Source organism: Hoplias malabaricus, chromosome Y, assembly GCF_029633855.1.
Source record: "Hoplias malabaricus isolate fHopMal1 chromosome Y, fHopMal1.hap1, whole genome shotgun sequence".
In the NCBI taxonomy this organism is placed as follows: Eukaryota; Metazoa; Chordata; class Actinopteri; order Characiformes; family Erythrinidae; genus Hoplias; species Hoplias malabaricus.
Window position 1 is genome coordinate 1,716,427 of NC_089820.1, and position 27,144 is coordinate 1,743,570.

The window sequence follows — 27,144 nt, forward strand, 5'->3', positions numbered from 1 at the left end:
CGCTCATGTAAATGACAATACTCTTAATACATAGATATTGCACTGAAAATTGAAGTGTGGCACAGAAAGTTTCACACGCACACAGCACATATCTGAACGCCTGTAAGAAGAATGTTGTATGGATACAGAGCTTCTCTACACTAAAAATATGTTGTAAAATAACTTTTAAAAAAAAGTTTATTGCTAATATTTCATGTCAGAAGCAGATTTCTCTTTACTTTTCTATTTTAGTAAGTTCAAGACCCAGTGTCAGTTTCTTTCTTTTTTTTTTTTTGTTTTTGTGTATAAGCTTTATAATGTATACTTTCTGTAAAAGAATCTGTGACTACTGTGACTACATGTCACTGAAATCATAGAAACATTTTAGTACTTTACAGCATGGGTCCTAGCAGGGGATATTTTATGAGAGTAGATCGGATGATACCCCTGACCCAATGGTTGGGGACCTCTGCTTTTTAGAACACGTTTTAATTTAAAGCAGATGTTAAAATTTACAGTTATTTATGGGTGAAATGTACTTTTTTTATTTTTATTACATTTTTATAAAAAATAAAAAAAAATGACAGTAGAGTATCAGCTTTATTTCAGCCAACAGCTATAAATATTCAATAAAATATATAATTTTATAGACAAACCACACTATTGATTGGGCCCTATGAGTAAGGTGGTTCTAATCATGCACACACACAAGGAAATTAATGTCTGAGGATGTGGAGGAAGGATACAGCAGACTACGTTCTTCAGGGAGCAAAGAGCACAAGACAAATGCTCCCTGAGGAGAGCTCTTTACACAACATCACTCTCTCACGCGTTCTCTATGTTCTCGACATCCTTTCTTTGACTCTTCTCCACATCCACTCTCCTACCACCCACTTTTTACCCAAAACTCTCCCTGGCCTTATCCCTAGTTCCTTCCGATCTCTTTCCATTTTTCTATGACTCCTCCCTTTGTTCCGTCATTCTCTCTTCTACCATTCATTCCAGACACACTCTGTCTTCTAACTTTTCTCTCCCTCACCCATCCCTCTTTCCTACAAAGGACTAATCTGGCCCCAGCCCTCATTCCTCCGTCTGTTGGAGGGGACCCATGAGTAAGGGATGACAGAGAGAGAGGAAGGTGAAGAAAATAGGGGTGAACTGTCTCTCACTCTTATTAAAGTAAACCTTGAGCTCACTTACAGGCTGAGATGGATGAAGGAAAACGTGCACACTGAATAAGTTCATCACGTTATGATGAACAACACAGCAGTAGTCTATGTTGTGACTAAAGCACTCGGACTGAACACTGCCACTTGGCTTCAAGTTGAAGCAAGGCAAATATTGGGCCTTATTGCAAATTAAGTCATTCAGTCAAGCCTGGTGACTGACATTTGTTTTTAAGTGTTTGCAGCTGGGAAGCTAATGCGAGGCCTATACCATGTAGTCAAGACCATAGGAGACAAGTGAGTTCAGGTTAAGCTATAGGGATGCGGTCAAAATCAAGACCAAATTCGGTTAAATCATTTTCAGAATATATAGTATATATTTTCCTCTTTCCAACACATCAACTTCAAGAACTGATTGTTCATACATAATTTATTCATTACTTTGACAAATGCCAGTGTAATGAAACATAGACTCTAATTCCTTAGACTCTAGAAATAATAAAATAAAATTAAAATTCACAAATATTGAGTATGTACCAATGATAAACAAAACATTTTATAAAATCTGAACTGAAAGGATTCATAAGTTGCAGGTATCAAAGTTGTGTATATTCTTTTGGTTCAAACTCTTGGCAGACAAAAATGGTTCTGTATGAATACGTACACGAAGCCGCTGTCTCTTGCAGATTCTGAAGTGAAAAAAGACACAATCTGTCAGATCTTGTAATGAGAACTCCAACTTTTTCCTAGGCTCTCATGAGTTTAGCACCACTCTCTGCCTAGCGGTGCAGATTGCCGTCATCCGCGCTGGAGTAGAAGCACGGAGGCATAAGGCACGGGGCAGGTGCGTCCCATATGCTGCTGTAATGGCTCATTTCAGGCTACAGACAGAGCCATCACTCTCTCTCACTCTTCTATCACTCTTCACCATTCTCCTAGCAGTACTACCCTCATTCCCAAATCACTCCTCCTCCATTTCAGCACATCTTTATCTCAGTCTCAATATACGTGCCTTCTTTTACTGCCAGTATTTCCATTTTCCCTGACTGGGTGGACTGATTGCTTCTGGGTGCTGGCTCATGTTGAGATTGGGGTTAGATGTAGGCTTAAACTAAGGGTTAGGTTTAAAAGAGAGAAGTTTTGCCCTGTGTCTGAAGCCAGAGCAAACATTTCCTGCCTGCATCTGCAACAAATGGTGGGGGAAGGGGGGCGGTGGGGGAAAGGCGTGGGGTGGACAAACCCATACAGTGACTTTCATATGGTGCTTCCACTACGTTTACTGCAAATAATTTAATCTTATTACAATGTTGATTTCAGGTGTCATCTATAGAAATGAAGAGAAGATCAGTTTCATATCCTTCCTGATACTCATATTTCAGCTCAGAAATCACTACAAGTTAGTTACACTCTGTTAACTATTACAAGGCCTTACACAAGACTTAGACTTCTCTTTGTGGTTTTTTTAGGAAGACATAGACATTTGTGTCTGAAGTTTAGAGAGCAATTATATTTTGTGTAAAAACAATTTTTAGGTTATTTCCAGTATTTCAGGCTTTACTTCTAACAGTATCTAGATGTTTACTGAAATAAGGTGAGGAAAACCTAATAGAAACATTTACGTAGACCCATATTTTAATGAATATTAGACTTTTGTGTGTGATAGTTACATGGATACACAAAACTATAGATCCCAATGGAAAATTCAGAAAAGACAAAGACAGCAGTGTCCACTTACTGGCCACCGTATTAGACTCACCAACCTCATTCATCCACCTTGTAAATGTAAAGTAGGAGGCAGTAGCTCATTTGCTGCTGGACAGTTTGTATTGGTCATTCTCTAGTCCTTAATCAATGGACACAGTACTCCACATTCAGGATGTTGCTGGCTGGGTAGTTTTAGTTGTTAGACTAATTTCAAGCCATCACTGACACTAAACTCCAGCAGTAGTGCTGTGTCTGACCCATGTGCACCAGCACAACATACACAAACACATCATGAAACCGAGAATTATCCCGCACCTAAATCATACCTGCTCTGTGAAGTTTCTGCAGTGGTCCTGGCCTGAATAGGGTGGAAACAACAGCTGGATATCAGTATGTAACTCTAGAACTAAAAAGTGCACCTATGTCGTTAGTGGACCTGATAAAATGGAGTGTGAAACAAGAAGGTGGTTTTAATGACTTGGCTGGTTGGTGTATATCAAACTGGCTATTTTAGTATAGTATAATATTAGTGACTTTACTAAAGAACCACTGATTAATCAGTAGTTTAAAAACGAAACATATGGGGTAACAGGAAAGTTAGACAGATCTCAGCCACTATTTAAGGACCCTTTTGTGAAGGAGAGAGAAGGAAGCAAAGTGAGAGACAGAAGAGAAAAGACAAAAAGGATATTGCAAAAGCACAAGAGGAGGCTGAAATTTGGAGGAGGAATAATCAATGTTGCTTTTCCAACAGTTCTCTCTCCGTCATCAGGCTACGAAAAAGCTCAGATTTGGAACTGTGCAAACGCACACGCGGGACCTTTAACCTCTTCAGCGTCCCCCCCACACACACAAACACACACGCACACAGTCGGCCTGCAGCTCTGACGCATCCACGCCCATTCCACCCACGGACAGCACACTGAACTTGCCAATGTTAGATATCTGTGTGCTCCCTTGTGGCACTGAAGGCTGCATGTGAACAGGAGTTTACAACGTGGTCAGGAATGATACAGCATGATAAAAGGAGGTGGCAAAAGATGCCTGTCTGAGCACTTAGTATTTACTTACTTTACTTTTTTTCTGAGTTCAGTTATTGGAATTCCATTCATTCACAGACACCGGAGAGAACAAATTTGTTTCTTAGAATAGCTTGCAATATACAAGTATATATCCGTATACCAATGGCACTAACACTTTGCAGTACCATTTGGTATTTAGAATTAGAATCACATTACTAGCCACTGTGCTTGCCCACAGAGGGATCGGTTCGCCACATTTAACCCAATCCGTGCAGGGAAACACACATTTACACGCACACTAGTGAACACTAGGGGGCAGTGAGCACACATTCCCGGAGCAGTGGGTTGCTGAAGGGCACTTGAGTCATGACCTGCCGGCTCTGCAGATCGAACAGGCAACCTTCCAGTTACAAGCCCAGTTCCACAGCAACCAGGCCACGGCTGCCCATTTTTAATAGGTATTTAATAGATAACTATGCAGTAGGAACTAATGGTTAGCACTACATTAACAACCAAATCACTCTTATTAACTACTGAGTGTAATGATTAATTGCTCAGTAGGAACAGTAACAACTCATTAATCACTGGTCACATCTAAAAACTATAATTTAAATACATCCTCCCAGCAGTTCAAAATCAAAATTATTGTATAAAAGGAAGCTGGAGACACTATACCCAAGCCCCAACCCCCCCACCCCCCCACCCCCCTAAAGCAGCATTAACCTTAAACATCACTTCCTATTTTTAAGTGTTTCATTGAATGGAAGATATGGTCAAAGAGAGGGCTTACAGAAATATTCAGTTCACACATTGCCAGGTCCTACCTCCTTATTCTTTAAGAAATGTTTTAAAATATACAAGATATTGTGGTTAGATAATGAATTCACTGTGTTGCTTTTTTGTAATTTAACAGCATCACATGTTAACTCATTACGAATTTACAATGTGTTACTGTGTTGTCATTAGGAGTTACTAATGATCAGGAACAGTGTTATAAAATAAAACACATGGCAGCTCATTACTAACAAACAAGACTTTTAAAACTGACAACGGCAAACCAGACGTTCACGTTTTTTTAATGCAAACAGATAGAAAGATTAAAATGTGATTAAGTCACTTTTAGGATTAAATATTGGTTACACCACTGTCCCACAAATGGGCACAAATTCCTTCAGTATAGCACTTTCTACCCTGCTGTATGGTGCTCTCTGTCAAACATATATTTCCTGCTTACTCAGATACTGTTATGAGTCACAGACAGAGAATTCTTTGATGGCAACCTATAAATGTAACACAATAGCCTTTCAGACATGCACGGTAACCCAGAAATTTTCCAGACACCTGAAACATCTGTCCCGGACTTTATGCGGACTTCATCCCACTATAGCCCTAGTAAAGACCTGGGTAAAGTCAGAGTGAGCACATATGTGAATAGAACTGCTAATGTCCACCAGAATCATGCTGTATCTCAAGCGCTGCCCCATGCCTAAAGCACATGCAGCATTTCCCAGTGTGAGAACAAGTCTGAAACAGTAAATCTCCCTTTGTGTGCTGCATGTGTGAAAGAACCACTCTGAGACCTCCCTCGGTCTGATACTCTCAAGTCCAGCATGCACATGAATTTGGAAACATTCCATGCATGGTCGTTTTTTGCTTTCTTTGCTTCTCCATTATTAGCTTTGTTGGCATTTCAAATAAATTATTCCTTTACTGAGGATTTGGAAACAATTTAAATGTTCACAGTGCTGGAGCACCTTTTTGGCACACTCAGGCACATCCCCCATTTGGATAGCTTTTAAATCTGATTTTGTGTAGTACTCAGGATGAATATGAACTTAACAGATGCATGGAGATTGCAAACAAAGCGCTCCAATTCTCTCCAAGACCATTACACATTGTTGAAATGTATCAAACACAAAAACAAAAGAGCATTTGAGACCTCAATGTGGACACTATCCAGAATGCTCAGGCAAACCGTCTCAGATTCTCAAAACACTTCAAAAGCCTTAGACCCTGTGGGGATGTGATTGGCACCCTTGAATTCAGTTCTCTTTGAAAATATTGTCTCTCCCTGAGTTAAAAAAAAACACTTTTGTTATTAGTATTAGTAGAATGACTTGGAGATCTTATTTCCCTAAAAACCATGGCGCTGAATTATACACCAAATTCAAGATTTACAACACTTTATGAACTTCATGGTTTACCACAAACTGTTCAACTTTAACCCTGTGAAGGACTAGGGTGTGTTCTTGTCTTGTGCCCAATGATTCCGGGTAGACTCCAGACCCACCGTGACCCTGAACTGGATAAGCGGTTATAGATAGTGAATGAATGAATGAATGTTCAACTTTATCAAATGATAACCACTAGAGACCCACTTCTGGAAGCTTCTGGATGTTATTAACAAACTTCCACCAAATATGTCCTTCTGTTATTGCTTCTAGCCAATGATTCACATCTTCCTCCTACTTATAAAAAAAGGCTGATAGCAATTCCAAGTGCATTCAAGGCTATTTTGAAGAGACTGATTGATCCATGGATTAACTTCAAGTCACTCATCCTGTTTTTATTTTTCTTCTTTTTTTCCCCTTTTCCTGACCAATGCGGGGGTGACTGAGGATTAAGTGGCGATGGTGTGGACTCATTATAAATTAATATATCTTGTGCCATCTTTTGAAGTGACATCTGAGCCACTTATAGGGATTCTATTCTTCAAAATAAATATATAGTTTTGATTAACAAAGGTACGTTTTTAGATGACTGAATGGGAACTCATTGTGTGCACATGTGAAGTCCCTTTTTGCTGTTGTGACCAGAGAGTATATATTACATGAGGAGGACCACTTGGAATGAATTCTGTGAATTGTGTCTCATCTGTTTCACCTCCCCAAAGCCCTCCGATTTCTGGGTGGAAACTTAAACGGACTCTAATTTGTGTTGTCTACATGTATCTTATTTGATCATTTACAAGTGGTAATACATGTTTACACAGATCATGTGCTCAGTAAACACATAGGGAGGTTACACACGCTGATCTTGCTTCAGGAAGTCTAGAGGTGGAGGAAACTCCCATGAAATGACAAAGACATGAAATTTGAAGCCACGAAGATACCGAGTATTAAAGCAGCCATATACACAGTGTGTGTGTACATTAGCTAAGTGTTTGTTTTTTTGGCTGTAGTACCAGCTGTAGCACAAGGCTGTGTAATGCTCAGGAGAGGTATTTTGTCTGATAGTTTGTGAAAATTTACACAAATTCTTGTCCAAGCTAAGTTGGCAGGTTGTAATTCTGGCAATTGTACGGCTTCTCAGTGCTAAGACCAGGCACTTCCATTTTTGTTCCCACATCTTCCATTTTAGAGTACCATAGAAAAAAATAGTGATGATCTTTAAGTGGCAGTTTCTTCAGCCAATAGAAAAGTCCATTCAAGCACTGAGGGGGACAGGCCAAGTGTGTAAAATAGAGGTGGGGGAGGGGAATAATCACCTCAGTGTTTCTGGGATGTGTGCAGCTCTTTGGGGAACTGTGGGCAAGGCCTGCAGGCTTATTGAAACTGATCCCCTTAAACTGAGAGCAAATTGAAAATCTGTTTCCCTCTCCCTTGAGCTTACCGGAGTGGCACAATTAAAGGAGACAATCGCTGTTTGGAATTAAGTTCAAGGCACCGGTGTTAACTCCCCTCCATCCTTATCCAGCTTTTTCACCACCTCTATCTGTCTTAGAGCCATCTATTATGCTCAGGCCCCCGAACTGGGACCCCATCCTAGCTCCTGAAGTAATGACTTTCATAGAAATGCCTGGAATGCCAGTCATCAAGGTGCCTCAAAAGAAAGCATGCAATGCTTCAGAGCTGCAAAAAGGAAGGGGGGGTTTCTAGCCTAGTGACATCTCTATGCGTGGTGGAACTTGCCTGCTGACTAATATTTCTCTCAGTCCTTCTATCTTTTGTCTCTAATGTATTTCAGCTCAGCAGCCTGCCAACGGCTCTTAGAGGAAATAACAAATAACCTTGAACTGACACCCACTTCAGAAAACTTCTAGCTTTTTTGATACAGGAATTCTTTGACATCCTAGACTCTGATCCAGACACAGAGCAAGTTAAGCACATTCTTTCTTTATTAGCTTGGATAATTTTTTTTCATTATTTATTGTAGTTCATATGAAAAGACCTGACAATTTCCAACAGCTCAAAGAGAAAATATTAAATCTGTTACACGAGGTGAAATATTTAGTTCACCTAGTCCTGACCTACAGTGCATGGACCATTCAATTTGTTTAATGGAATGTCAAGGTGAGGTAGGCGCACCACTGAACACCATTCATCAAATAAACTGCTTGCGATTTCTCTGTTGAGACTGGGAGAAGTAAACAGAGCAAAGGAGTTGAAACATATCTGCTCCTTAGAGGCCAAAGTGAAGCAGCCACAGGTCAGCGTTCTTAAGATTTTTAAACAATCCAGTGTTAATCATTAGAAAGGTTTTTAAAATATTGCTATTTTAAATTTCTTGGTTTATTACGGCATCTCCTACAATGCTAGGAAATACTATCAAGTTGTTACAGTACATCACATATTTAGGTTAAGTATAATGTCAGATAGTTTCGCGAATATTAACCCAAACAAGTCTAACCCCGCAATTTGCGGGGTAGAACACACCTTATATAACCAGCTTTGTAAGTCTTGAATGTCTGAATGCGTCTGTGAGCTCCGTATTCCGTTAGAAAGCGCAGATCCTACCGTTTCTAAAAATAGCGCTCTCATCGCGGTGCTGTGAAGCCTCTGGGAGTAATCCAGTGTGAAAAAACACCTAAAAACCAAGGTGCTCCTTCAAAATTTGTGTGTCATATTCGTCATGAAATGGTGTAATTATAATCGCTATTATCAAGAAAGACGACGCTGCGAAGGAACAAACAGACGGCGTTTACTTTTAGTTTCGTTTTGACTCAAATGACGTCATCTCACGCTGTCTCTGGGCAGAAAACTGAGTCATCAGCAAAAACATATTCCTATTATTGATTTATAGGTTTTCAAGGTTTTTTTTTTTTTGGTTTCACATCAAATAATAATGCATTAGATTAACAAATATAAATTAAAAAGCTTAAATAAATCTTCATTGTGTATTTTTATCTTTAATAGCTATATGCATAGGGTTCATAGGCTATCATTAAGGGAGATTCCTCATTATTTGCTAGCTCTCCAGTCTGTTTGTTTGCTCAGAACTTGTCTAATGTGTTTATGAAGTCTTGTAAGTGCCTGAAAATGGGTAAAAAATAATGGTCTCGTAAATGTGATATCAGATATTTGGACAATAAATACAGGTCACTGGGCGCAGGGTGGGAACACACCCTGAAGGTGGCGTTAGTCCTTTGCAGGGCAACACACACACACACACACCTATGGACACTTCTGAGTTGCCAATCCACCTACCAACGTGTGTTTTTGTATTGTGGGAGGAAACCAGAGCACCCAGTGAAGAAAACTCCAAAATCTTCAGTCACCCACACCCCACAGCTAAGCTTCAACAAATAAGCAACAAGTGAGATCCATATCCTGTTTTTATAAATTCAATGTACTCAGTCTATCTCAAAACATGTACAGAAAATATGTTTAAATTTTAAGATGCTGACATTTACTGTTCTACTTCAAAGTAACAAACTTGACATTTGACAGCCTCTTTGGCTTAATTTATTTTTACTTAGTTTGGAAAAAATGTCTGATTCAAACAACATAGAATTGAATTTAATTAGTTTTGTTTGTTCTGATTTATTAGATTTTTCAACTAAATTATTTATAAAAAAAGTAACAAAATATCTAATTTGTAGCAGCAATATTGTGGCACTCTTGACCTATAAAACCATCTCAGCACATCTTTGCTATGTGTTTCTCACTGAGAGTGACAGGTAATCAGGGCCAACGTGAGTGCAGTGCCACCTTAGTCTGTGCAGTGCTTCTCACTGAGCCCACCCTCCTGGGTCAAAGTTCAAACTATATCCCCTGCTCATCATTTTTCCATGGAAGCATGGCACAGGCATGGGCAAGGCCTTAGTCAGCTCCCTCTACTCATCCTCTGGGGATGCGTCAAGGAGACAGCTTCAGCTTTGATCCAGGAGGAGGGCTTCAGGAGGAAGCTAAGTGTGGCATGGACTGAGGTGGGGCGGTGTGCCACAAGACTCCGTCACTTAGTTCAGGCCTGATTACAGAGCTGAGGGAAGAGGAACAAAGAGGTTTCTTGTTTGGTTTTGTTTGCACTGAGCCAAAAGGCTGTCCATCTTCATTTCGGCAAAATCAATGTCAAACAATAAAACAATTATTAACCTTGCTCAAAAAATAAAGGCAACATAGAAAATACTACAGCAAAACGTTGCACCTTTTAAGGTACATAACATATGGAGCATTAATTGAGCGACAACCTCACCTCTTTCTATGCTTTTCTACATTCTGATGTCTCTTTACTGTCCAAAAGCCTCCAGATGCTGTTTCTCCTGAGCCATTTCGGACCAAGAAACTTAGTTTGTTTCTCATTTACTGAGCCAGGGCTATGTACAAACACTAGACCTTTTTTCCAATGCACAGCCCAAAGGGTGAGGAATCTTTCTCTGAATTTTTTAAAAGTGTATGGAATTAAACTCGTGAACATTGCCTTTAAATCCAGAACGTGGTAGGTTGGGCATTGCTCTACATTTGTTGATTTTATAAAATACAGCTGAATAAGATCATAGGTCATTTATCTTACCACCATCGAGGTCCTCGCTGCCAAAATGGTTCCTGTAGAAGAGCATGAGTTCAATCCGGTAGCACTTGTAAAGGGTGACCAGGAATATCAGCAACAGTAGAATGGCACCCAGTCCTCCTGCCAGCTCTACTGTATACATGAGTTCTGCTGAGAGAGAGACAGACAGACAGACAGACAGATGCACAAACAGACAGAAAGAGAAAGAGAGATTTAATTTATTCTACTGCATGTTACTGATGAAATTTTAAAAGACATGAAAAGGCAATATTATCTCTCACTATTTACTGTGCCCACTGAATGAATATTTGATTATTGGAAATCCTCTGACACACACTAAATGAAACCGCTGGACTCTGCTTGGGGGTGGCCTGCTCTGGGGTCACTGTAAACCAGTGGGAGCAAATAATTAGTGCTCAGGCAGCCAGTTCCAGAGTTGATCGAAAGCTCCACCCACTCTAGTTATCATCATCGTAGTTGCCATGGCAACAGCCGTATAAGCTAAGCAAGGGAATATTCTGGAGTCTGAGAATATAGAGCACTCACTCACCGCAACTGTCACCTCGGTAATATAGCAGGCGGTCACACACAAGTGGGGGAAGCAAAGCAGGGACATATTTAAGCCATTCTGCCAATTCGACATAGTTAAAGCACATTTTCCCATGTGAAAGAACGGTGGTTGTACGGTTTTGTTGCAAAGAATAAATTGCAACGGTCTAAATCTTCCAATCCACTTACGGAAAATCAAATTAGGTCTAACTCATCACTGCTCCAGAAAATATTTTCCAATAAAACCACTGCAAGGATTTATATAGAATGTGGATCATATAAGGGTAAGAAGCAGGTAAGTGGTACTTTGTGTGTGTGTGTCCTAATACTCTCATGTTTTGCTGGCTGTTCTGCTGGACTGTTTAGAGTATAGACATGGACCATTGACTGACGAATGTTAATCTGGACAGCATTTTTCTTGATACAAGCCCATACAAGTCCATACACATGGACACAAACATCTGCCTGCATACACACGGACAGAGCCCATTAGGATTCTGAGATCATGTGCCAAATGCTAACACCTCCAACGCATCCAAACCACTGTTGATAGAATTGTATGCAGCATGTGGCACAAAAGAAAAAAAAACAAAAAAAAAAACAGAAAAACTGCATATCTTTTGCTAACCTACAGTCAGAGGAGCCCATGTTTGCACCATATTTCTCTACCTGTTACCTGTTTAAATTTAGTTAAAAATGTTTAAAACGAATGTTTAAAACAGCTTAAACTGGAGGGGAAATAAGTTTGTATTCCAAAACTGCTAGGCTAACTGCGTTTAAGTTTAGTGTGGCTTGGTTAAAGTGCACTTTTATAGCCTAAAACCTCTTCTGGTAAAATAATATGCAGACTGGGTTCAGCTAACCCAAAGACTTCTGTAACTGTAGCTTACTATTTTTTTTCAATATCTTAAATTTAAGAGCAACTACACCCACTAGCTTCAGCTAGATTTGAAAAGTGAGAAAGACAGCTGTGAGGGATGCTGCAGTTCTGCTGTGCTGTTAGTTTTGTTACCATAAGAGAAATTCCCATATGGCGAGGTATGCTGTAGAAAACATGCACATGGGAGACTTCCTACAAGTGGAAGTTTAACAGTCGGCGACAGGGGCAGGCTTGCAAATGTGCATAATATGATGTTTTTCCTATTTGAACCTGAAGGGAGTGCTGCAGATGCAGATCTGACTACAATAAACTAAAATTTTAAGCAGACTGATATAGTATATTACTGCACAACACTAAACCACATATTAATGGAAATAAAAGGTGTAAGGTAATCCTTACAGTGTAAAGATCATAAAGGCAGCTGGGTCTTCAAGTTCATGTTTAGTTATGCTGCATCAAGGTTTTTGTCAGTTGAACAATTATAAACACATAAAAACATGTTGCCTCAAATGGCAACATCTACCTTAATTTGAAACATGTATGTAAGTAATGGCTCTTATTTGTTTCTGTGTGAGACTTCTGGTTCGCTGTGTTAGTATTTAGCCAGAATTAAAAGTAGTGAGAAAATATACCACACAGACAGAAACACTGAATTTCAACCACAGAGTTATCATCTAGAGGGATGAGGGCATGAAGAAGTGGTCAGAAATAAGGCAGAGTGGTTTAACTTTTCAGTGTCATCTCTTGGAGTGAGTGGGAGATGACAGATGAGCTCCCAAAATTTAATCCGCCTTTCCACAAATATGCCCTCTGATTAATATAATTATACATATGAAACAATACATAATTATTATAATTATACATAAGATATAAATATCCTATACCAATCTATTTGAGCTTTGCATAGGGCCCACCACACTTTCTTCCTACCTGCAGCCACAACATGTTCTGTTGTTGAATCCTACCCTCAACACTAAGATCATTTATGATCCGATCAGCAACCAGCTACCCTTAACAACTACGTTTACTCACTGAACCCAGCCCTTGAGTACCCAAACTACCCACTGCATCACTAGCTCTTCACAGGGGTCATCAGGTAGGCACCTTCTCTTGTCTGAGTATAAACATAAATATACATTAAATGCAAACAGATGTAAATATATAACAACGATATATGCATTATTAAACCTACAATTATATGTAATATACATATAAATGTAACTATACATATAGTGAGTACAATTATCCATAATGGGGCGGCACGGTGGCGCAGCCACACAGCTCCAGGGTCCTGGAGGTTGTGGGTTTGATTCCCGCTCCGGGTGACTGTCTGTGAGGAGTTGGTGTGTTCTCCCCGTGTCCGCGTGGGTTTCCTCCGGGTGCTCCGGTTTCCTCCCACAGTCCAAAAACACATGTTGGTAGGTGGATTGGCGACTCAAAAAGTGTCCGTAGGTGTGAGTGTGTGAGTGAATGTGTGTGTGTCTGTGTTGCCCTGTGAAGGACTGGCGCCCCCTCCAGTGTGTATTCCTGCCTTGCGCCCAATGATTCCAGGTAGGCTCTGGACCCACCGCGCCCCTGAATTGGATAAGGGTTACAGATAATGAATGAATGAATGAATGAATTATCCATAATAATCACCAACACATATTGGTACAAATATTACAAAAACATTAACAGACATACAGAGGGGCTCTGTTGTTTTTTTTTTTAATCCAGAGGTTTTAAACCTAATCTGAAGAGCTTCTTCGCTGTTTGAGACAATATTGTTTATTAAATATATATTTAGGTTGAACTGCGGCTCTGGTTAAGAATAGGTCAAGCTCTGATAATATTCACTATAACATGACTTCACCATCGTCATCACCACAGCCTAAATATGTACTGTAAGATTTTGCAATGTAGAGGTGTCCAAACTTATCTGCAGATGGCCACTGCGAATGCAGATTTTCACTCCAAACAAGGAGAGCACACCTGATTCCACTTGTTTAATCGGTCAGTCTGTCTTCAAACAACTGAACACCTGCTGCAATGAAAAACTTCAGCCACACCGGCCCTCTGCAGATAAGTTTGGACACTCCTGCTTTAACAAGAGAAATTTTTAATGAAAGAATGACTCTCGATTACAGCCAGCTTGGAAGAACCTGGATTGTCACAGTTCTTCGGGTGAAATCCTGCACCCAGCTGTGGAATTCAGGAGATTTTTCACAGGTAAACACACTTCATGCCTTAACCAAATGGTTGGTAATACCCAAGTACAGGTTGAAGGCATTAATGTAAGTTCAGCGCTTCAAATTTATGGTCTGGTCATAAGGAGCAATATTGTTATGATAATAAATAAAGTTGAAAATGTATCCAAGTAACAGTCCCTGGTATCCTTTGCTGGGTTTATCCGTAAGTGGAATCCTCTTACGTTGGTCATACTTCTCCAGTTTGAGTGCTCTCACTGCTGCCTAAGTATAAAAATAATGTGTCTTCTTCATCTTGACTATACTGCAATAATGGCGTGCTGGTGACATCATGAGCACAAATCACATGTCACTGACAAAGACCAAGGAGGAGCTCCAGGATATTTAATCCTGTCTGAGTTGGGAAGTAACTGCAAATTAATTGTGAAAAGTGAAACACACATGCTGCTGCAGTTATCATTAGCAGTTAAAATAACTGGAAATTGCGGACCGCAGACGCACAGAATTTGCTTTCCTAAGATGGATAGAGTTTAAGCAATTTTGAGGTCTGTCTCAAACGCAGGCGCTCCGCTCTACATAGACAGCCTATTATGTACTAAAATTCATGTTCCCAACTAGTATGCTGTCCCAATTCTTACTCATGCTGTTCTCCTACTGAGATCTTTATTATGATGCAATTTTAAGTAAGCATCAGCTGCTTCCTCAGTCATTGATGTAGTGCGGTAAGACTTTTATTTTGAAGATGGCTGAGGGTATTTACTGTCTTCGCCCCTCCGAGTGTTTAGAGGAAAGTTTACCTCAGAGAAGCTCAATGTAAGGGTGAAATGCAATGCTCCTTTTTATTTTATTTCAGCATCTGATAATGGCAGGTCAACCTCATGCCTACGTTTCCTATATCTCCAAGGAGAACGTGTTTAAAACAGTGATAAATACAGAGAAACCAAGGGGAGTAAAAGCCAGTGTTGCAAAGTGAGGGGAGTAAGCAATGATGTGGGATATAATTTGGAAAGCAGATTACTTACAAAGGTAAATGTGTCAGCAGTAGTTAATAAGGCAGCTCACTGGGAAATGTGAGACACTCCCTGCGTCCAACCCTTGTACACTAGCAGACAGTGGATACTCATACTTACAGAAGCCCTGAAAGGCACGGTGAAATAAAAAGTTGAAACTATGTGCCCAAGACTGCAGTTCAACCTAAAGTTTCACTCCTCCTCCTTTCTCCTGTTATACACACCAACAACAGAAAATTCTCTAGCATCACTTGTACAGATTCACTCATCAAAAACATATATATATATTTGTTCTTCCTCAATTTTTCTTCTACTAATGTGAGCTATAAGGATAACAGTTTTGACCAGCAATTTTTTTTAGTTATATTTAGTTTCATTAAATCATGGAAAAACTGTAAATAATATAGAAGAGCTCAACAATTTGCTTCTCTTGTAGAGGTCTATTGAGATGGACTGCTCCTTTCTCAAAATTTGTACAGCATTTGTAGCACCTAGCTTCTCAAAACTGGTATAACATGCTTTCTTATGTTGTTATAAAGCAACTGACACAAATTCTCTTGTGTTTCTAGCATGCCTTACATATTGAAGAAAAATGTGTCTCACTACATACATAGCACAATACTAATGAAGGATTAGGGAGCCATTTTGCACACAGCCATGCTAATTTTTGTAATTTTTTGCTTTAGTTGTTGACATTTAAATTGCCAAAAGCTATTTAGAACTAGATAAGCGGATGCAGATAATGAATGAATGAATTAATGAATGAAAAGCTATTTTGATAGATAGGATCTACCTCTTAACCTTGATATTACTGTCAATCAGCAGAAGCCTAGATGCCACCCCTCCCCCTACACCAAATAGACTGTGTTGTGTGCACAAGCGTGACAAACATGACCTAAAGAAAGGACAATTCATACACTGTAAATACACTTTTATCACCTATGTGCAATCCAATCTTCTAATGTATCCTTTCCCTATTCTCTTTCACTCTCTCCACTTTCTTCCCTACACAGTTCAGATGACTCCTAGCCATATCTTACGTGTCTGTCAGTGCTGTGAGATTAACCTAAAGATGCTCATCCTTCCTCTCTTTCTCTCTCTATCTCAGGCTCTTTCCCAGCCTCCATGGCTAGATTAAGACAAATTATCTGTGGGCTGGCAGGGCTGCGCCTCACTTATGTGCCGATAGATTTGACAAAGCCACTTGACATCACGCGATTCATCATTTCTCTCTCTCTCTCTCTCTCTCTCTCTCTCTCATTCTCTCTTCCCATCCTAAATGTGAAGAAGTCTGTTTGGGGATGCTGCTGCCATCTCGATTTGTCACTGCTGATGTTGGGGTTTGCTGAGGAATCGTCTGGGCCAGGGGGTGCCCCATTCTCCCTTTCTCCGAGCCGCTTTCTTCTGGGAAGTAAAAAAGGAGGGACGACTCGAGCAATAGGATGGAGGGAAAGGGAGGGGGGAAGACAAATGATGTTCATTGTTCACAGGCTCCGTGTCAAGGAAATGGAAAAGAAGATGCCTGATTTGCCTTCCCGACACCAAATGCATCTTCTTGTGTGTTTGCGTGGCTGGGAAATGAAAGGGAGGGTGTGTTTTGTTTAAAGCTTGCAAAAATGAGGCTTGGAGCCAAGACACAGATCACAGACACACTATGAGAAGTAAGCCACGCTGAATTCTGAAGCTCACACTATAATCCATTGTCATGTGTAAATTAACAGATATGAGGTAATATAACATTACTTATAAGGTAATATAAAGCCTTAAACAACTTCTCCTGCCCCCACAATGCAGTGTTTCAAAGGCTTTTAAATGCTTATGAAAATACCATGTTATTTTATATAATTCTCTCTTTTATAATGCAGATATGTTCCTGAGTGTCTCGCCTTCATTTCACAAACTGACCACTGAGACTGGGTTTCAACTAGAACTAATCACTTTTCACCTGCTGACCTTTATTTCTTTATACAGTTACTAACACACTCAGATCCTGGCTTAATAGACCACTATACACACTATAAGTTTTTATTCATATTGGTTTCTGTTTCTAAACTGCCATTTGTTTATACATCCTGTTCCCATTTTGAGTCTTGGTTCCTCTTAAGGTTTATTCCAGATGTTCCGAGGGAGTTTTATCATTTTCTTGCCACAGTTACCTCGGCTTGATCGCTCAGCTGCTTTTATACTATAAATAAATTATGAAAAATATAAATGGAGCCTTTAATGTGGCATCAAAGATGTTAATGAAATTTGTTAATCCTTCCGCCAAATTATAGTTCCTCAACAAGTAGCTTGTTGCTACATCACAGTAACAAACTTTACTGCACTGCACTGCACGCTCTGCTCAGACTGGATCAGCCTCAGCTCACTAACACCTCACAATATGACTAACCTACTGAGTAAACTACCCACACCGCTAATCTGCTGAATAAACTACTCCAGATTAACATACTTCTGCCCAAAATGCTTGTCTTTATCTAACCTGGTGTACTCGATCGAGCTGCAACTATCTCAGATTTCTGTATGTTCCCTTTGTTCCCTGTATATTCACCACAAGTAGTGAGGTAACTTGGATTTTAACCAGCCAAACTGTGCATTATACTTCTAAAATAATATATACCCATACTGAACCACCTCTGGCTTGACTTAATTTTAAACATTTTGTGCTTGGGTTTAAACATTTAATATTAGTGCAATATGTAGGGAACAGGGACTGATTTGAGACATGCCCTGCTAAGCTCCTAATGAACGCCTCATGAAAAGACCGTTACAGCAACTGAGTCTCTGATGGGATTTCTCTCTTCTTGTATTTTTTCTCTCTTCTTTGTTCTTATATGTTTGTTTTGTATTCTTGACCTGGCTTTGTCTCAAGTCATTTAATTGTTTTCTGTTTGTTAGTTCATAGTTCCTTGTTTCGTGCTCTTTCAAATTAGGGATAATACTTGGTTCGTTACATATTCAATATAATACAATTCAATGTTCATTAAAATAAGTAATCAGACACAAAAAAGTGCTTCTATGTTTTACTTTCTGTTTCAGGTCTGAGCACAGCGAGAAATCACTGAATGCTTCTGTAACTATCCACTATCCTGTCAAAGAATCTGCTTTGAGATTTGATCAATGCAAGGCATTCTGAAAGTGAATTTTTTTTTTTAGCTACACAGCCATTCAGAGGTGAAACAGCAAGAAACTATTTCATCCAATAGCATCTCGAACCTCAATATCGTGTAGTTTTGCAAAACAAATGGCTATAAATGTAAACAACAAATGTTGAGTTTCACAAAAAAAGAGAATTTCCTTGAAATCTAAACAAAGCTGTTCTCAATCAGTGTTGAAAGGCAGTAGACGGCAAAACATCCATATTATACTCTACAAGGAATGGTATGAGCAGAGAAACTAAAGGTGGTCAAGAATAATTCCACAGAAGAGAAATTTTCCTCCAGTGACCAAAAAAGCTGCTGAACAGTGTAATGGACGCGAGTAATGTGGGGACTGAACTGTATTCGAAGGTGAGTTGTGAAGTATTTTTGTGGTTTTATTGCCTGGGTGCTTACAAACGATTTTGTGTATGTTTATTCATCACACCTAATATTATTCTCGGCTTCTACCCTTCATAACCTCATATGTCCTCTGACTGGAAGTGTGTGGTGTGCTCATTTTGTTATTCTCAACAACCACAAATGAGGAGGACAGTGGCATCTTGACATCATTTCATTGCTCAAAAAGAAATTGAAAAAAACCACAGACGCTCCACCCTCAAGCTGACAGAGGGTCTGATACTTTGTCACTGCAGCACTGAGACAGATCCAACACCCATATCATACCTGCTCTGTGGTGGCCCTGTAGGGGTCCTGACCATTCGAGAGCATTGTGAGAAATGGGAATAAGAATGTAACACAGATCCAAAAGGTGCATACACCATATCCCTGTGCACTACAGGATTAAGCTCACAAACCCAAATACATCCCTGTTCTCTCTGATTCAAGGCCATTCTGCACTCACAATTACTGTAGACACACACACACAGTGTACACAGACCATTAAAGCCAGGGTCCACATTTGTTGCCTCCAGTCTTGAAAGGACTCCACTTTTTTATATCCCCCATCTCTGCTTGAGTTTATTTTGCACTAAAGCTCAAGTTAGGCAGAAGCCTGTCTTCTGAGAAACAAACAGAGTACTGTCACCAGTTGCCAAATTGTCTGGCCACATCTGGCACCATTTCTAACTTATTATAAGATTTGCCAGTGCCAGCAGAAGCAATGAAGACCACAAGTAGCAAAGGAACAGAGAGAGAGGTGGCAGGTGGCAGGGAACCAAGTGCCTACATACCGGCAGTACAAAGCTGAGCAAACGCCTGAAAGATTTACAATCGGCTAGATCGCTCAGTCAGATGGAACGCATCGATTGGCACAAGCAGAAGGAAAGAGCAGCAAAGGGAATGTAGGAGTCCTTGAATGTATACACACATGCACATATATATATTTCACCTGTTACATTTTCACATATAAACACACACACACACTGATTTTTAATGGTCAGGACCCTCCGGACTGGACTATTATCCAATAAGCCAACAGCATCCTGTGAGCAGCGTCATGTGTCCACTGATAAAGGACTAGAGGACGAGCAACACAAACGGTATAGCAACAGACAGAGCTACTGTCTCTGACTTTACATCTACATGTGGACCAACGAAGGTGTGTCTAACTACAGTGGGACAGTGAGTGGACACAGTGTTTAAAAATTACAGCAGCACTGCTGTGTCTGATCCACATTTATAGACAAGTAACAACACCTTAAAGTCTATTCTGTAACAGTGTATGGATTTAAGAGCAGGGGTGATATGATCTCTCCTTTTGCTCCTAGTGAGAACTCTGGTGAGAACATTTTGAATCAGCTGAAGCCGTTTGATGGTGTTTTTTTTTTTTTTAGAAATTAAACGACCATTACAGTAATCGATCCCACTAGAAATAAAGGCATGGATAAGTTTCTCCAGCTCTGGTTTAGTCAGAAAATCTCTAGTCATACTGATGTTCTTAAGATGGTAAAATGCTGATCTAGTCGCTGCTTTAACATGACACGAAAACTGAGATCTGAGTCCATTTATGTGCCAAAGTTGCGTAGATTTGAGGACTTTCGAGTCCAGATGTGCAGCCAATATGTGTCTCTCATTGCTGTTCCCAAATAGAAAAATCCCTGTTTTATCTTTATTCAACTGCAGAAAGTTGTGTCCAATTCTGTTAGTGATGTGTTCAAGGCACAATAAGTCAACTGGATCAGAGTCATTTGGGGACAGGGCCAAGTAAATCTGAGTATCATCTGAGTATCAAAGGCAAGCACAATCTTCCTCCAAGACCTCCAAGATAGCTGATGCATCACTATGGATTGAACCGGTGCTCTCCTGATAAAGCCTAAGCTTAGACTGCTGCGCCACTTGTGAGCCTCAAGCCTAAGTATTTTGCTGCAGTGAGAAAATAAAGGTCCGGAGGCACAGAAAAAAAGAAAACATGCTCTTGCTGGCTGTGGTCATTGACTCCGAAGGTCAAGTGGGGGCATTAAGAAACAAAATGAGCAAAGAGAAAGACTTCATTACTTCTAAGAGCCATTAGAGAGGAAAGAAGAAACCAGGTCATTCTTTTAAATGGCACAAATTACTGAGCGTACGAGTGCAACGGTTAATTAACGTTAAAAAAGAAAGCAATATGTAACAGGTAGAAATGCATCTTCAAAGCCGCTTTGTTCTCTAATTTGAACGCATCCTCTAATTATACGGCCTATTTTTTGAGCTCTCCTGGCTGTACGGCCTTTCTGTTACTTCTCTCCAGAGCAATTTGGTTGTAGCTCTTCTGAGACGCCTTTCAGCAAGGCAATGAAGCCGGGGGAGTGTTTTTTTTTTTTTTTACCTAACCTTAATCTAGGCACAATTAGAAACTCATTCAGCACACTAGCCAGAGACTAGACCAAAATACATTTAGATGTTTATTTATAAGGTTTCTTTTAACATAATAAAATGAAATAATGTTTTTCTGTAAGAAAATATGAAATAACAATCATAAAAAGGAAATATCAATTTAAAAATTGTTTACGCATTATTATTATTATTATTATTATTATTAGTAGTAGTAGTAGTAGTAGTGTCCCCTCCAGGGACACTGTTAGAAGTGTTAGAACTCATAGTATTGGTATTACTATGTTTCTCTGCCTATAGTATAGGAGGAAGGGAGAGAAAGAGAGCAGGAGAATAGAGAAAAATGTGTGTGTGTGTAAATAGAAGCATTGGTATGTAAAGAACTTGACTGCAATTTATACCATAGGTCTGGCTTGAGCTCATATTGTAACATGAAAAAATATTGATTTCTACTTAGCAACATGACTGCAGCCCCTCCAGATATAAAACTCATGAATAGTAGAATTTCAGAGTCATGAAATAAACATCCAAGCACTGGAAATGAATGATGGGTGCGCTCATGGCACTGTTGGAGAGACTGGACCAGGAGATCCGGAGATGTTTCAATCCAGCAGGCCCTGAATAATCTCCTGCAGTTTACTCCCGGAGTCTCTTCTCCAAGCAAATCCTTTAATATACTGCAGCAAATGAAAGGGCTGCCATCAAAGCGCTTCGCAAAGCCCAAACTTTAAAAGTGAAATGACTTGCTATGTAAAAATATTCAGCACCGAATTCTCCTGAGTGTGAAAGGGAAAAAACACTCAGCTGTTAGAAAAATGGAGGCTGTATTTGTGAAAGCTGTGCTTTCCCACAGAACCACTCCACACAATGAAAACTGAAGAAGGACACGAGAAAGCCCCTGAAAAAAAATGTCTTTGAAAATCCAAGGTTTTCTCCAAGACACAAATAACAACTGCAAACGTAATGGTGACTAACAACAGACAGCTGGCTAACACAGGTGTTGAACAGGAGAATCATGAATAAAATGTATGAGACCAGGGCCTGTGAGGAAACAGAGTTTTCTTTGTGTGTTTGTGTGTGCAGGTATAAACCACCTCACATTCTCACCACTGAACTCCAGATTCTTTTATTATTAAACTTATAGGAGCTCTAAACAGCTACAAAAGTAATGATGCTAATGAGGTCTTCCTCACTCCCACTGGATTGGTGCCTATTTCCACAAAATCTGTAATGTCCCATATACAGCCCTGTTAATTTTATGATGCTGGAAACATTAAAGGCCACATTCACAATTGTAATCAAAACCACCTTTTATCAAATTCAGAAGGTGTTTCCTCACAATTTGCTAGCTCTCAGGTCTATCTGCATGCTCAGGAACGGTCTAATGTTTTTACAAAGCCCTAGTGTTTGGCTAAAAAAAAACAAAGGGTCTCAGTCCGGTATGCTAGGCATTCTCTCAAAAAGCATCTTGAGATGAGGATATTGCTCTATTCCTGCTCCATAGGTGGATAATATTGACATATTTTTGCTGTTTCTGATTACAAAACTATAATACTTGTGGTATTTCAAACGTACAGACTAGTTAAACTTCAATCATGTACAAGCAGTCTTTTTTTTTCCTCAAACATACCGTACCTCCTTAATACATGTGGTGCTTCTGAATGTAAACAAATCAGAGAGAACTACAACTCATCACACTTGTATATGTTCCCTTTAAGAGGTCAATGAATGTACAATTAGGCATGTTCACTTTGTGTATAAAATGTTTCTTCTCTTCTACTAGAGCTGCACCTAACGATTCCTGACACTCGTTCTCAAAACCAGCCTTTGTTCGCTGAAACGTGAAAAGCAAGTTAAAATTCTTACAGAACAACTGAAAAGAAGCAGCCGCAGCAGGTCGCCATAGCTCAAATTGCATAGAGCAGCACTTCTTAGTTATTCAGCAAGTATTACAAAGATCTGTAGGGACCACCGGGTGAGCCTCATTCTAACTCTTCAGAGAGAAAGCGCATCTCACACCACTGTGTATCTCCAGAGAGAGAGAGAGAAAAGAGAGAGTGAGTGAAGATGAACAAGTAGTTCTTTGTTCTTGGACAAGGAGCTGTCATCCATGCCTCATTCTTGGGTTGAGGTGGCATTAATATTTAAAAAGCCAGATATGGATGTGGAATGATTCATTGCTTCGACTTTTGACTTGGGCGTGAGTGCTTATAACTAAACTGCTCAGTTGCTGTGCTGTTAAAAAATATGGAGACATTTTCAAATTGCTCATACATTAGCCTGCAACATTTATGGACTTGTGAGTCTGCTATGACCTCCCAGTGTGAAGTTCAGCTTACTACCCCGGCCAAAGTAGCAGTGTTACATTTACACTTAACCTCACTTCCACAAAGTTCCGGTTTACACCTAAAGAGGTCAACTTCATTCATTTTCAGCTCCATATGACTCTTACACTGTGTTTAGAGTACAATCAAAAGCAAAGAAAAAAACTGTTCTACTCCACAAAAAAATGCATTATCGAGTATTAATGAGTAATAATTAAAATTTCTTCTCAGCATCAAAATAGGCAGGGTCATCACAAATGGCTCACTGTCTCACTTTTGTCTGTCTCACTCTTGCATTCAACACACACTGCAGGAGATTCCATTACCTTAGGACCCCCAGGCCCAGGCCTGCTGAACAGTGCACAACAACCATCTAGTGCTGAGGACATGTGGTACTGAGATAAATATGGAAAATATATAAAAGATACATGACAAACCTGACTGCTCCGAAGCAGATTTATAAAAAGACACACACTCTCCCTCCTCAGAGCTGAGATGGGGAAGATAAAAGTGGCTGTGGATATTTTTTCTTTTGTGCTGCTTTTATTTTTTTTTTTATATATATTTTGCCCCTCAGCCCCTCAACCCCCCCTCCCGCCCCTCTGCCCCCCCGCCCCTCTGCCCTCCCAGATACCATTTTAAACCTCTCAACAAGAAAGAGTGCAATCATTTTGATTATAGAGAACCACTCTATTTTAAAGAGAGAGAGAGAGAGAAAGAGAGAGAGAGAGAGAGAGAGAGAGAGAGAGAAAGAGAGAGAGAAAGAGAGGGAGAGCGGTTGGACGGTGAGTGAGAAAGCTTTATGGTAGAACACAGTGGGAGAAACAACACACTCAGCTCAAATTGTTTCCCAGTAAATTCACAATGCAGTGTTCTGAACAAAATTTTAAAATAACCAAACCACGATTCGTGAAATCGTGGACTTACACAATGTCTCATTAGTTATACTCAAAACTGGAAATCATTTCCTTCCACACCAAGGTGTACAAGTATGTAGAAAAGGGTAGGGTCCTTGACCTAGCAGTGTGTTTAATTTCAGTTGTGTTGTTGTTGTAAGAAAGAAAAAAAAGGTATTTTGCTTATTATTATTATTATTCCTCCATATCCATATGCATAGTGATATAGTACAAAAATCAATAAACAATCCATTTATAATATGTGAAAAATACATCCCTATGTTTAGGCCCATAATATGATTATTTAAAACATTTGTAATGACTGGCCACGCAAGCAGGTATTAGTATTTTTTACTTACAAAAAATAAATAAAATAATAATAATAATAATAATATTAATAATAATAATAATGGTAAAAATAGACTTCTTATCCATGTAATGAAATTTGGTACTTGGTACTTGGAGTTTAATGTTTTTTTTATTTGTCAAATAAGTTGTTTTTGCCAACTATGTAAATGGTGCGGCACACTGGTCTTCAAGGGCATTCAATGAAATATCAGCTCTGGTCCAGATGTTCAAATGGTGCATCCGCATCAGCCATGTCAGATAAAAACAGCTGAGGTAATCTTTATGTATTAGTGTACTTAAGGTGAGCAGTTTAGTTGAACAGCTTCAAAATGCAGGTTAATTCACTTAATGCTGCATAATCTATCACATTAACTACGACTGAATTTGCTGTAACCAAGACATTAGTGGCATATTTTCACTTTTTTGTAATAATATCTCATCATATTTATGATATTATCCCAGCATACCAAATTTCTGCCATGGGCTAAGTGTACACCAATCAGCCATAAAATGAAAACCACTAAAAGTGTAAGGGAATAACTCTGATTGTCTCAGTTTAGTGTCGCTTTTCAAGAAATGGGATATATCAGGCAGAGAGTGAACAGTCATTTCTTAAAGTTGATGTGCCGGAAAAAGGGAAGAATGGCCAAGCACAAGGATCTGAGTGCTTCTGAGAGGGGCCAAAATGTTCAGAGCATCTCCAAAATGGCAGGTTTTCTGTGGGGTTTCTGGAATGCTGTGGATTGTATCTATTAAATGTCATCCAAAGAGGGAAAACAAAAAAAAGTTCACTGATGTTCAAGGTTATTCTTTTTGGTCTGATTCCAAAGAAGAGCCACTGTAGCATACATTTCTGAAAAAATGGTTCATGCTAGTTCTGTTAGAAAAGTGTGAGGACACACAATGGATTGCAATGTGCTGTGTATGAGGTTGTGCATCCAGACTCAGAATAAGAACTTGACCATGGAGCAATTAAAGAAGGTGGCCTGGTCTGTTAAATCATGTTTTCTTTTACATCATGTGGACAGCCGTGTCAACCACCTGGGGAAAAAATAAAGCCAGGACACAATGTGGGAAGAAGTTAAGTGTTAGGCTCTGAGCAAATGTTCTCCTGGGAAACCTTGGTTCCTGGCATCCATGTGGATGGTTTTTGACATGTACCATCTACTTAAACATTATTTCAGACAAAGTATACCCTTTCACGGCAAGAGTATTCCCATTCTTCAGCAGGATAACGTGTCCAGCCACACTGCAAAAGTTGTTAAGGAATGGTCTGAGGAACGTAAGAGTTTATGATGGTGACTTCGCCCCAAATTCCCCAGATCTTAATCTGATCATGCATTTGAAGGATATAATAGAAAACATTTATGATCCACAGAAAGCTCGGAACTTTGCAGGACTTAACCTCATGCTTCAATATACCACTGATATCTTCGGAAGACTTGGTGGGTTAGAGCTGTTGTTGGTATGAGGGGGAACCTACACCATATTAGGAAGGTGGTTTTATTAGGGCCGATCGGTGTATATTAAAGTAATAACACATCAAAGGCTGTATGTTATTGCAATTTTATCACAGGGAAGGGTGTTTTTGGCACAATGTGAAGCAGTGTGCCTAAAACGTTCATCCCTGTGATAAAATCACTGTAACACAAGGTTTCAAGTGGCATACTGATTTTAGAAAATGGCTGCCAACATAAAATTCTATAAAACAGGCCAATGTTCAATTCATCAATTTGCAAATATACATTCACAATAAACTACTCTTCCACCACACAATGTAGTTTGTTAACATTGTGTACAACAACTTGGCAACATGATCACAAAGTTTTAGCTATATACATGTGGTGTAGCCACTTCATAAAACAAAATATGTTCATGTGTTTTTAAGGTTTTTCAGTAGTCCTCTAAAATCTGCAATCGAACTCTTACTGTAAAGTAAGACAGTTGCAGGAAGTGTTCACTGGGGGCTGTGTTTTTAGTCTTAAGGTCCAAAAAGCTGCTTGACTAGCATTAACTTGTCCGAACAATCTGTAGCACGGTATTTCTGTCCTGATATCATGCTGTTCGACCACTGACATCGTTAGACCTGCTTAGGGGAGCTATACCGCAAGCCTAGCAACACCCTCCACTCATAAACCTCTAACTAAGCCCCTGTTTTGGAGAGAATTGAATTAAACTGACTGAGATTAAAACGTCCCAGGTTGGAAATGAGATCCTGCCTCAAGTGGAGGAGTTTAAATACCTCGGGGTCTTGTTCACGAGTGAGGGAAAAATGGAGCGGGAGATTGACAGGAGGATCGGTGCAGCGTCAGCAGTAATGCGGGCTCTGTACCGGTCCGTTGTGGTGAAGAGAGAGCTGAGAAGAAAAGCAAAGCTCTCGATTTACCGTTCGATCTACGTCCCAACCCTCACCTATGGTCACGAGCTTTGGGTAGTGACCGA

The 27,144-nt window shown here is 39.7% G+C and overlaps 1 protein-coding gene across 1 annotated transcript in view; it reads right to left on the reverse strand.

The window, feature by feature from the left end:
* Positions 1-27,144, reverse strand: part of LOC136678359 (interleukin-1 receptor accessory protein-like 1-B) — a 479,144-nt gene that overhangs the window by 11,656 nt on the left and 440,344 nt on the right. The window contains exon 9 of the mRNA XM_066656394.1: positions 10,604-10,750. Within this exon, the coding sequence (XP_066512491.1) occupies positions 10,604-10,750 (147 nt within the window). The remainder of the gene's footprint in view (positions 1-10,603; positions 10,751-27,144) is intronic.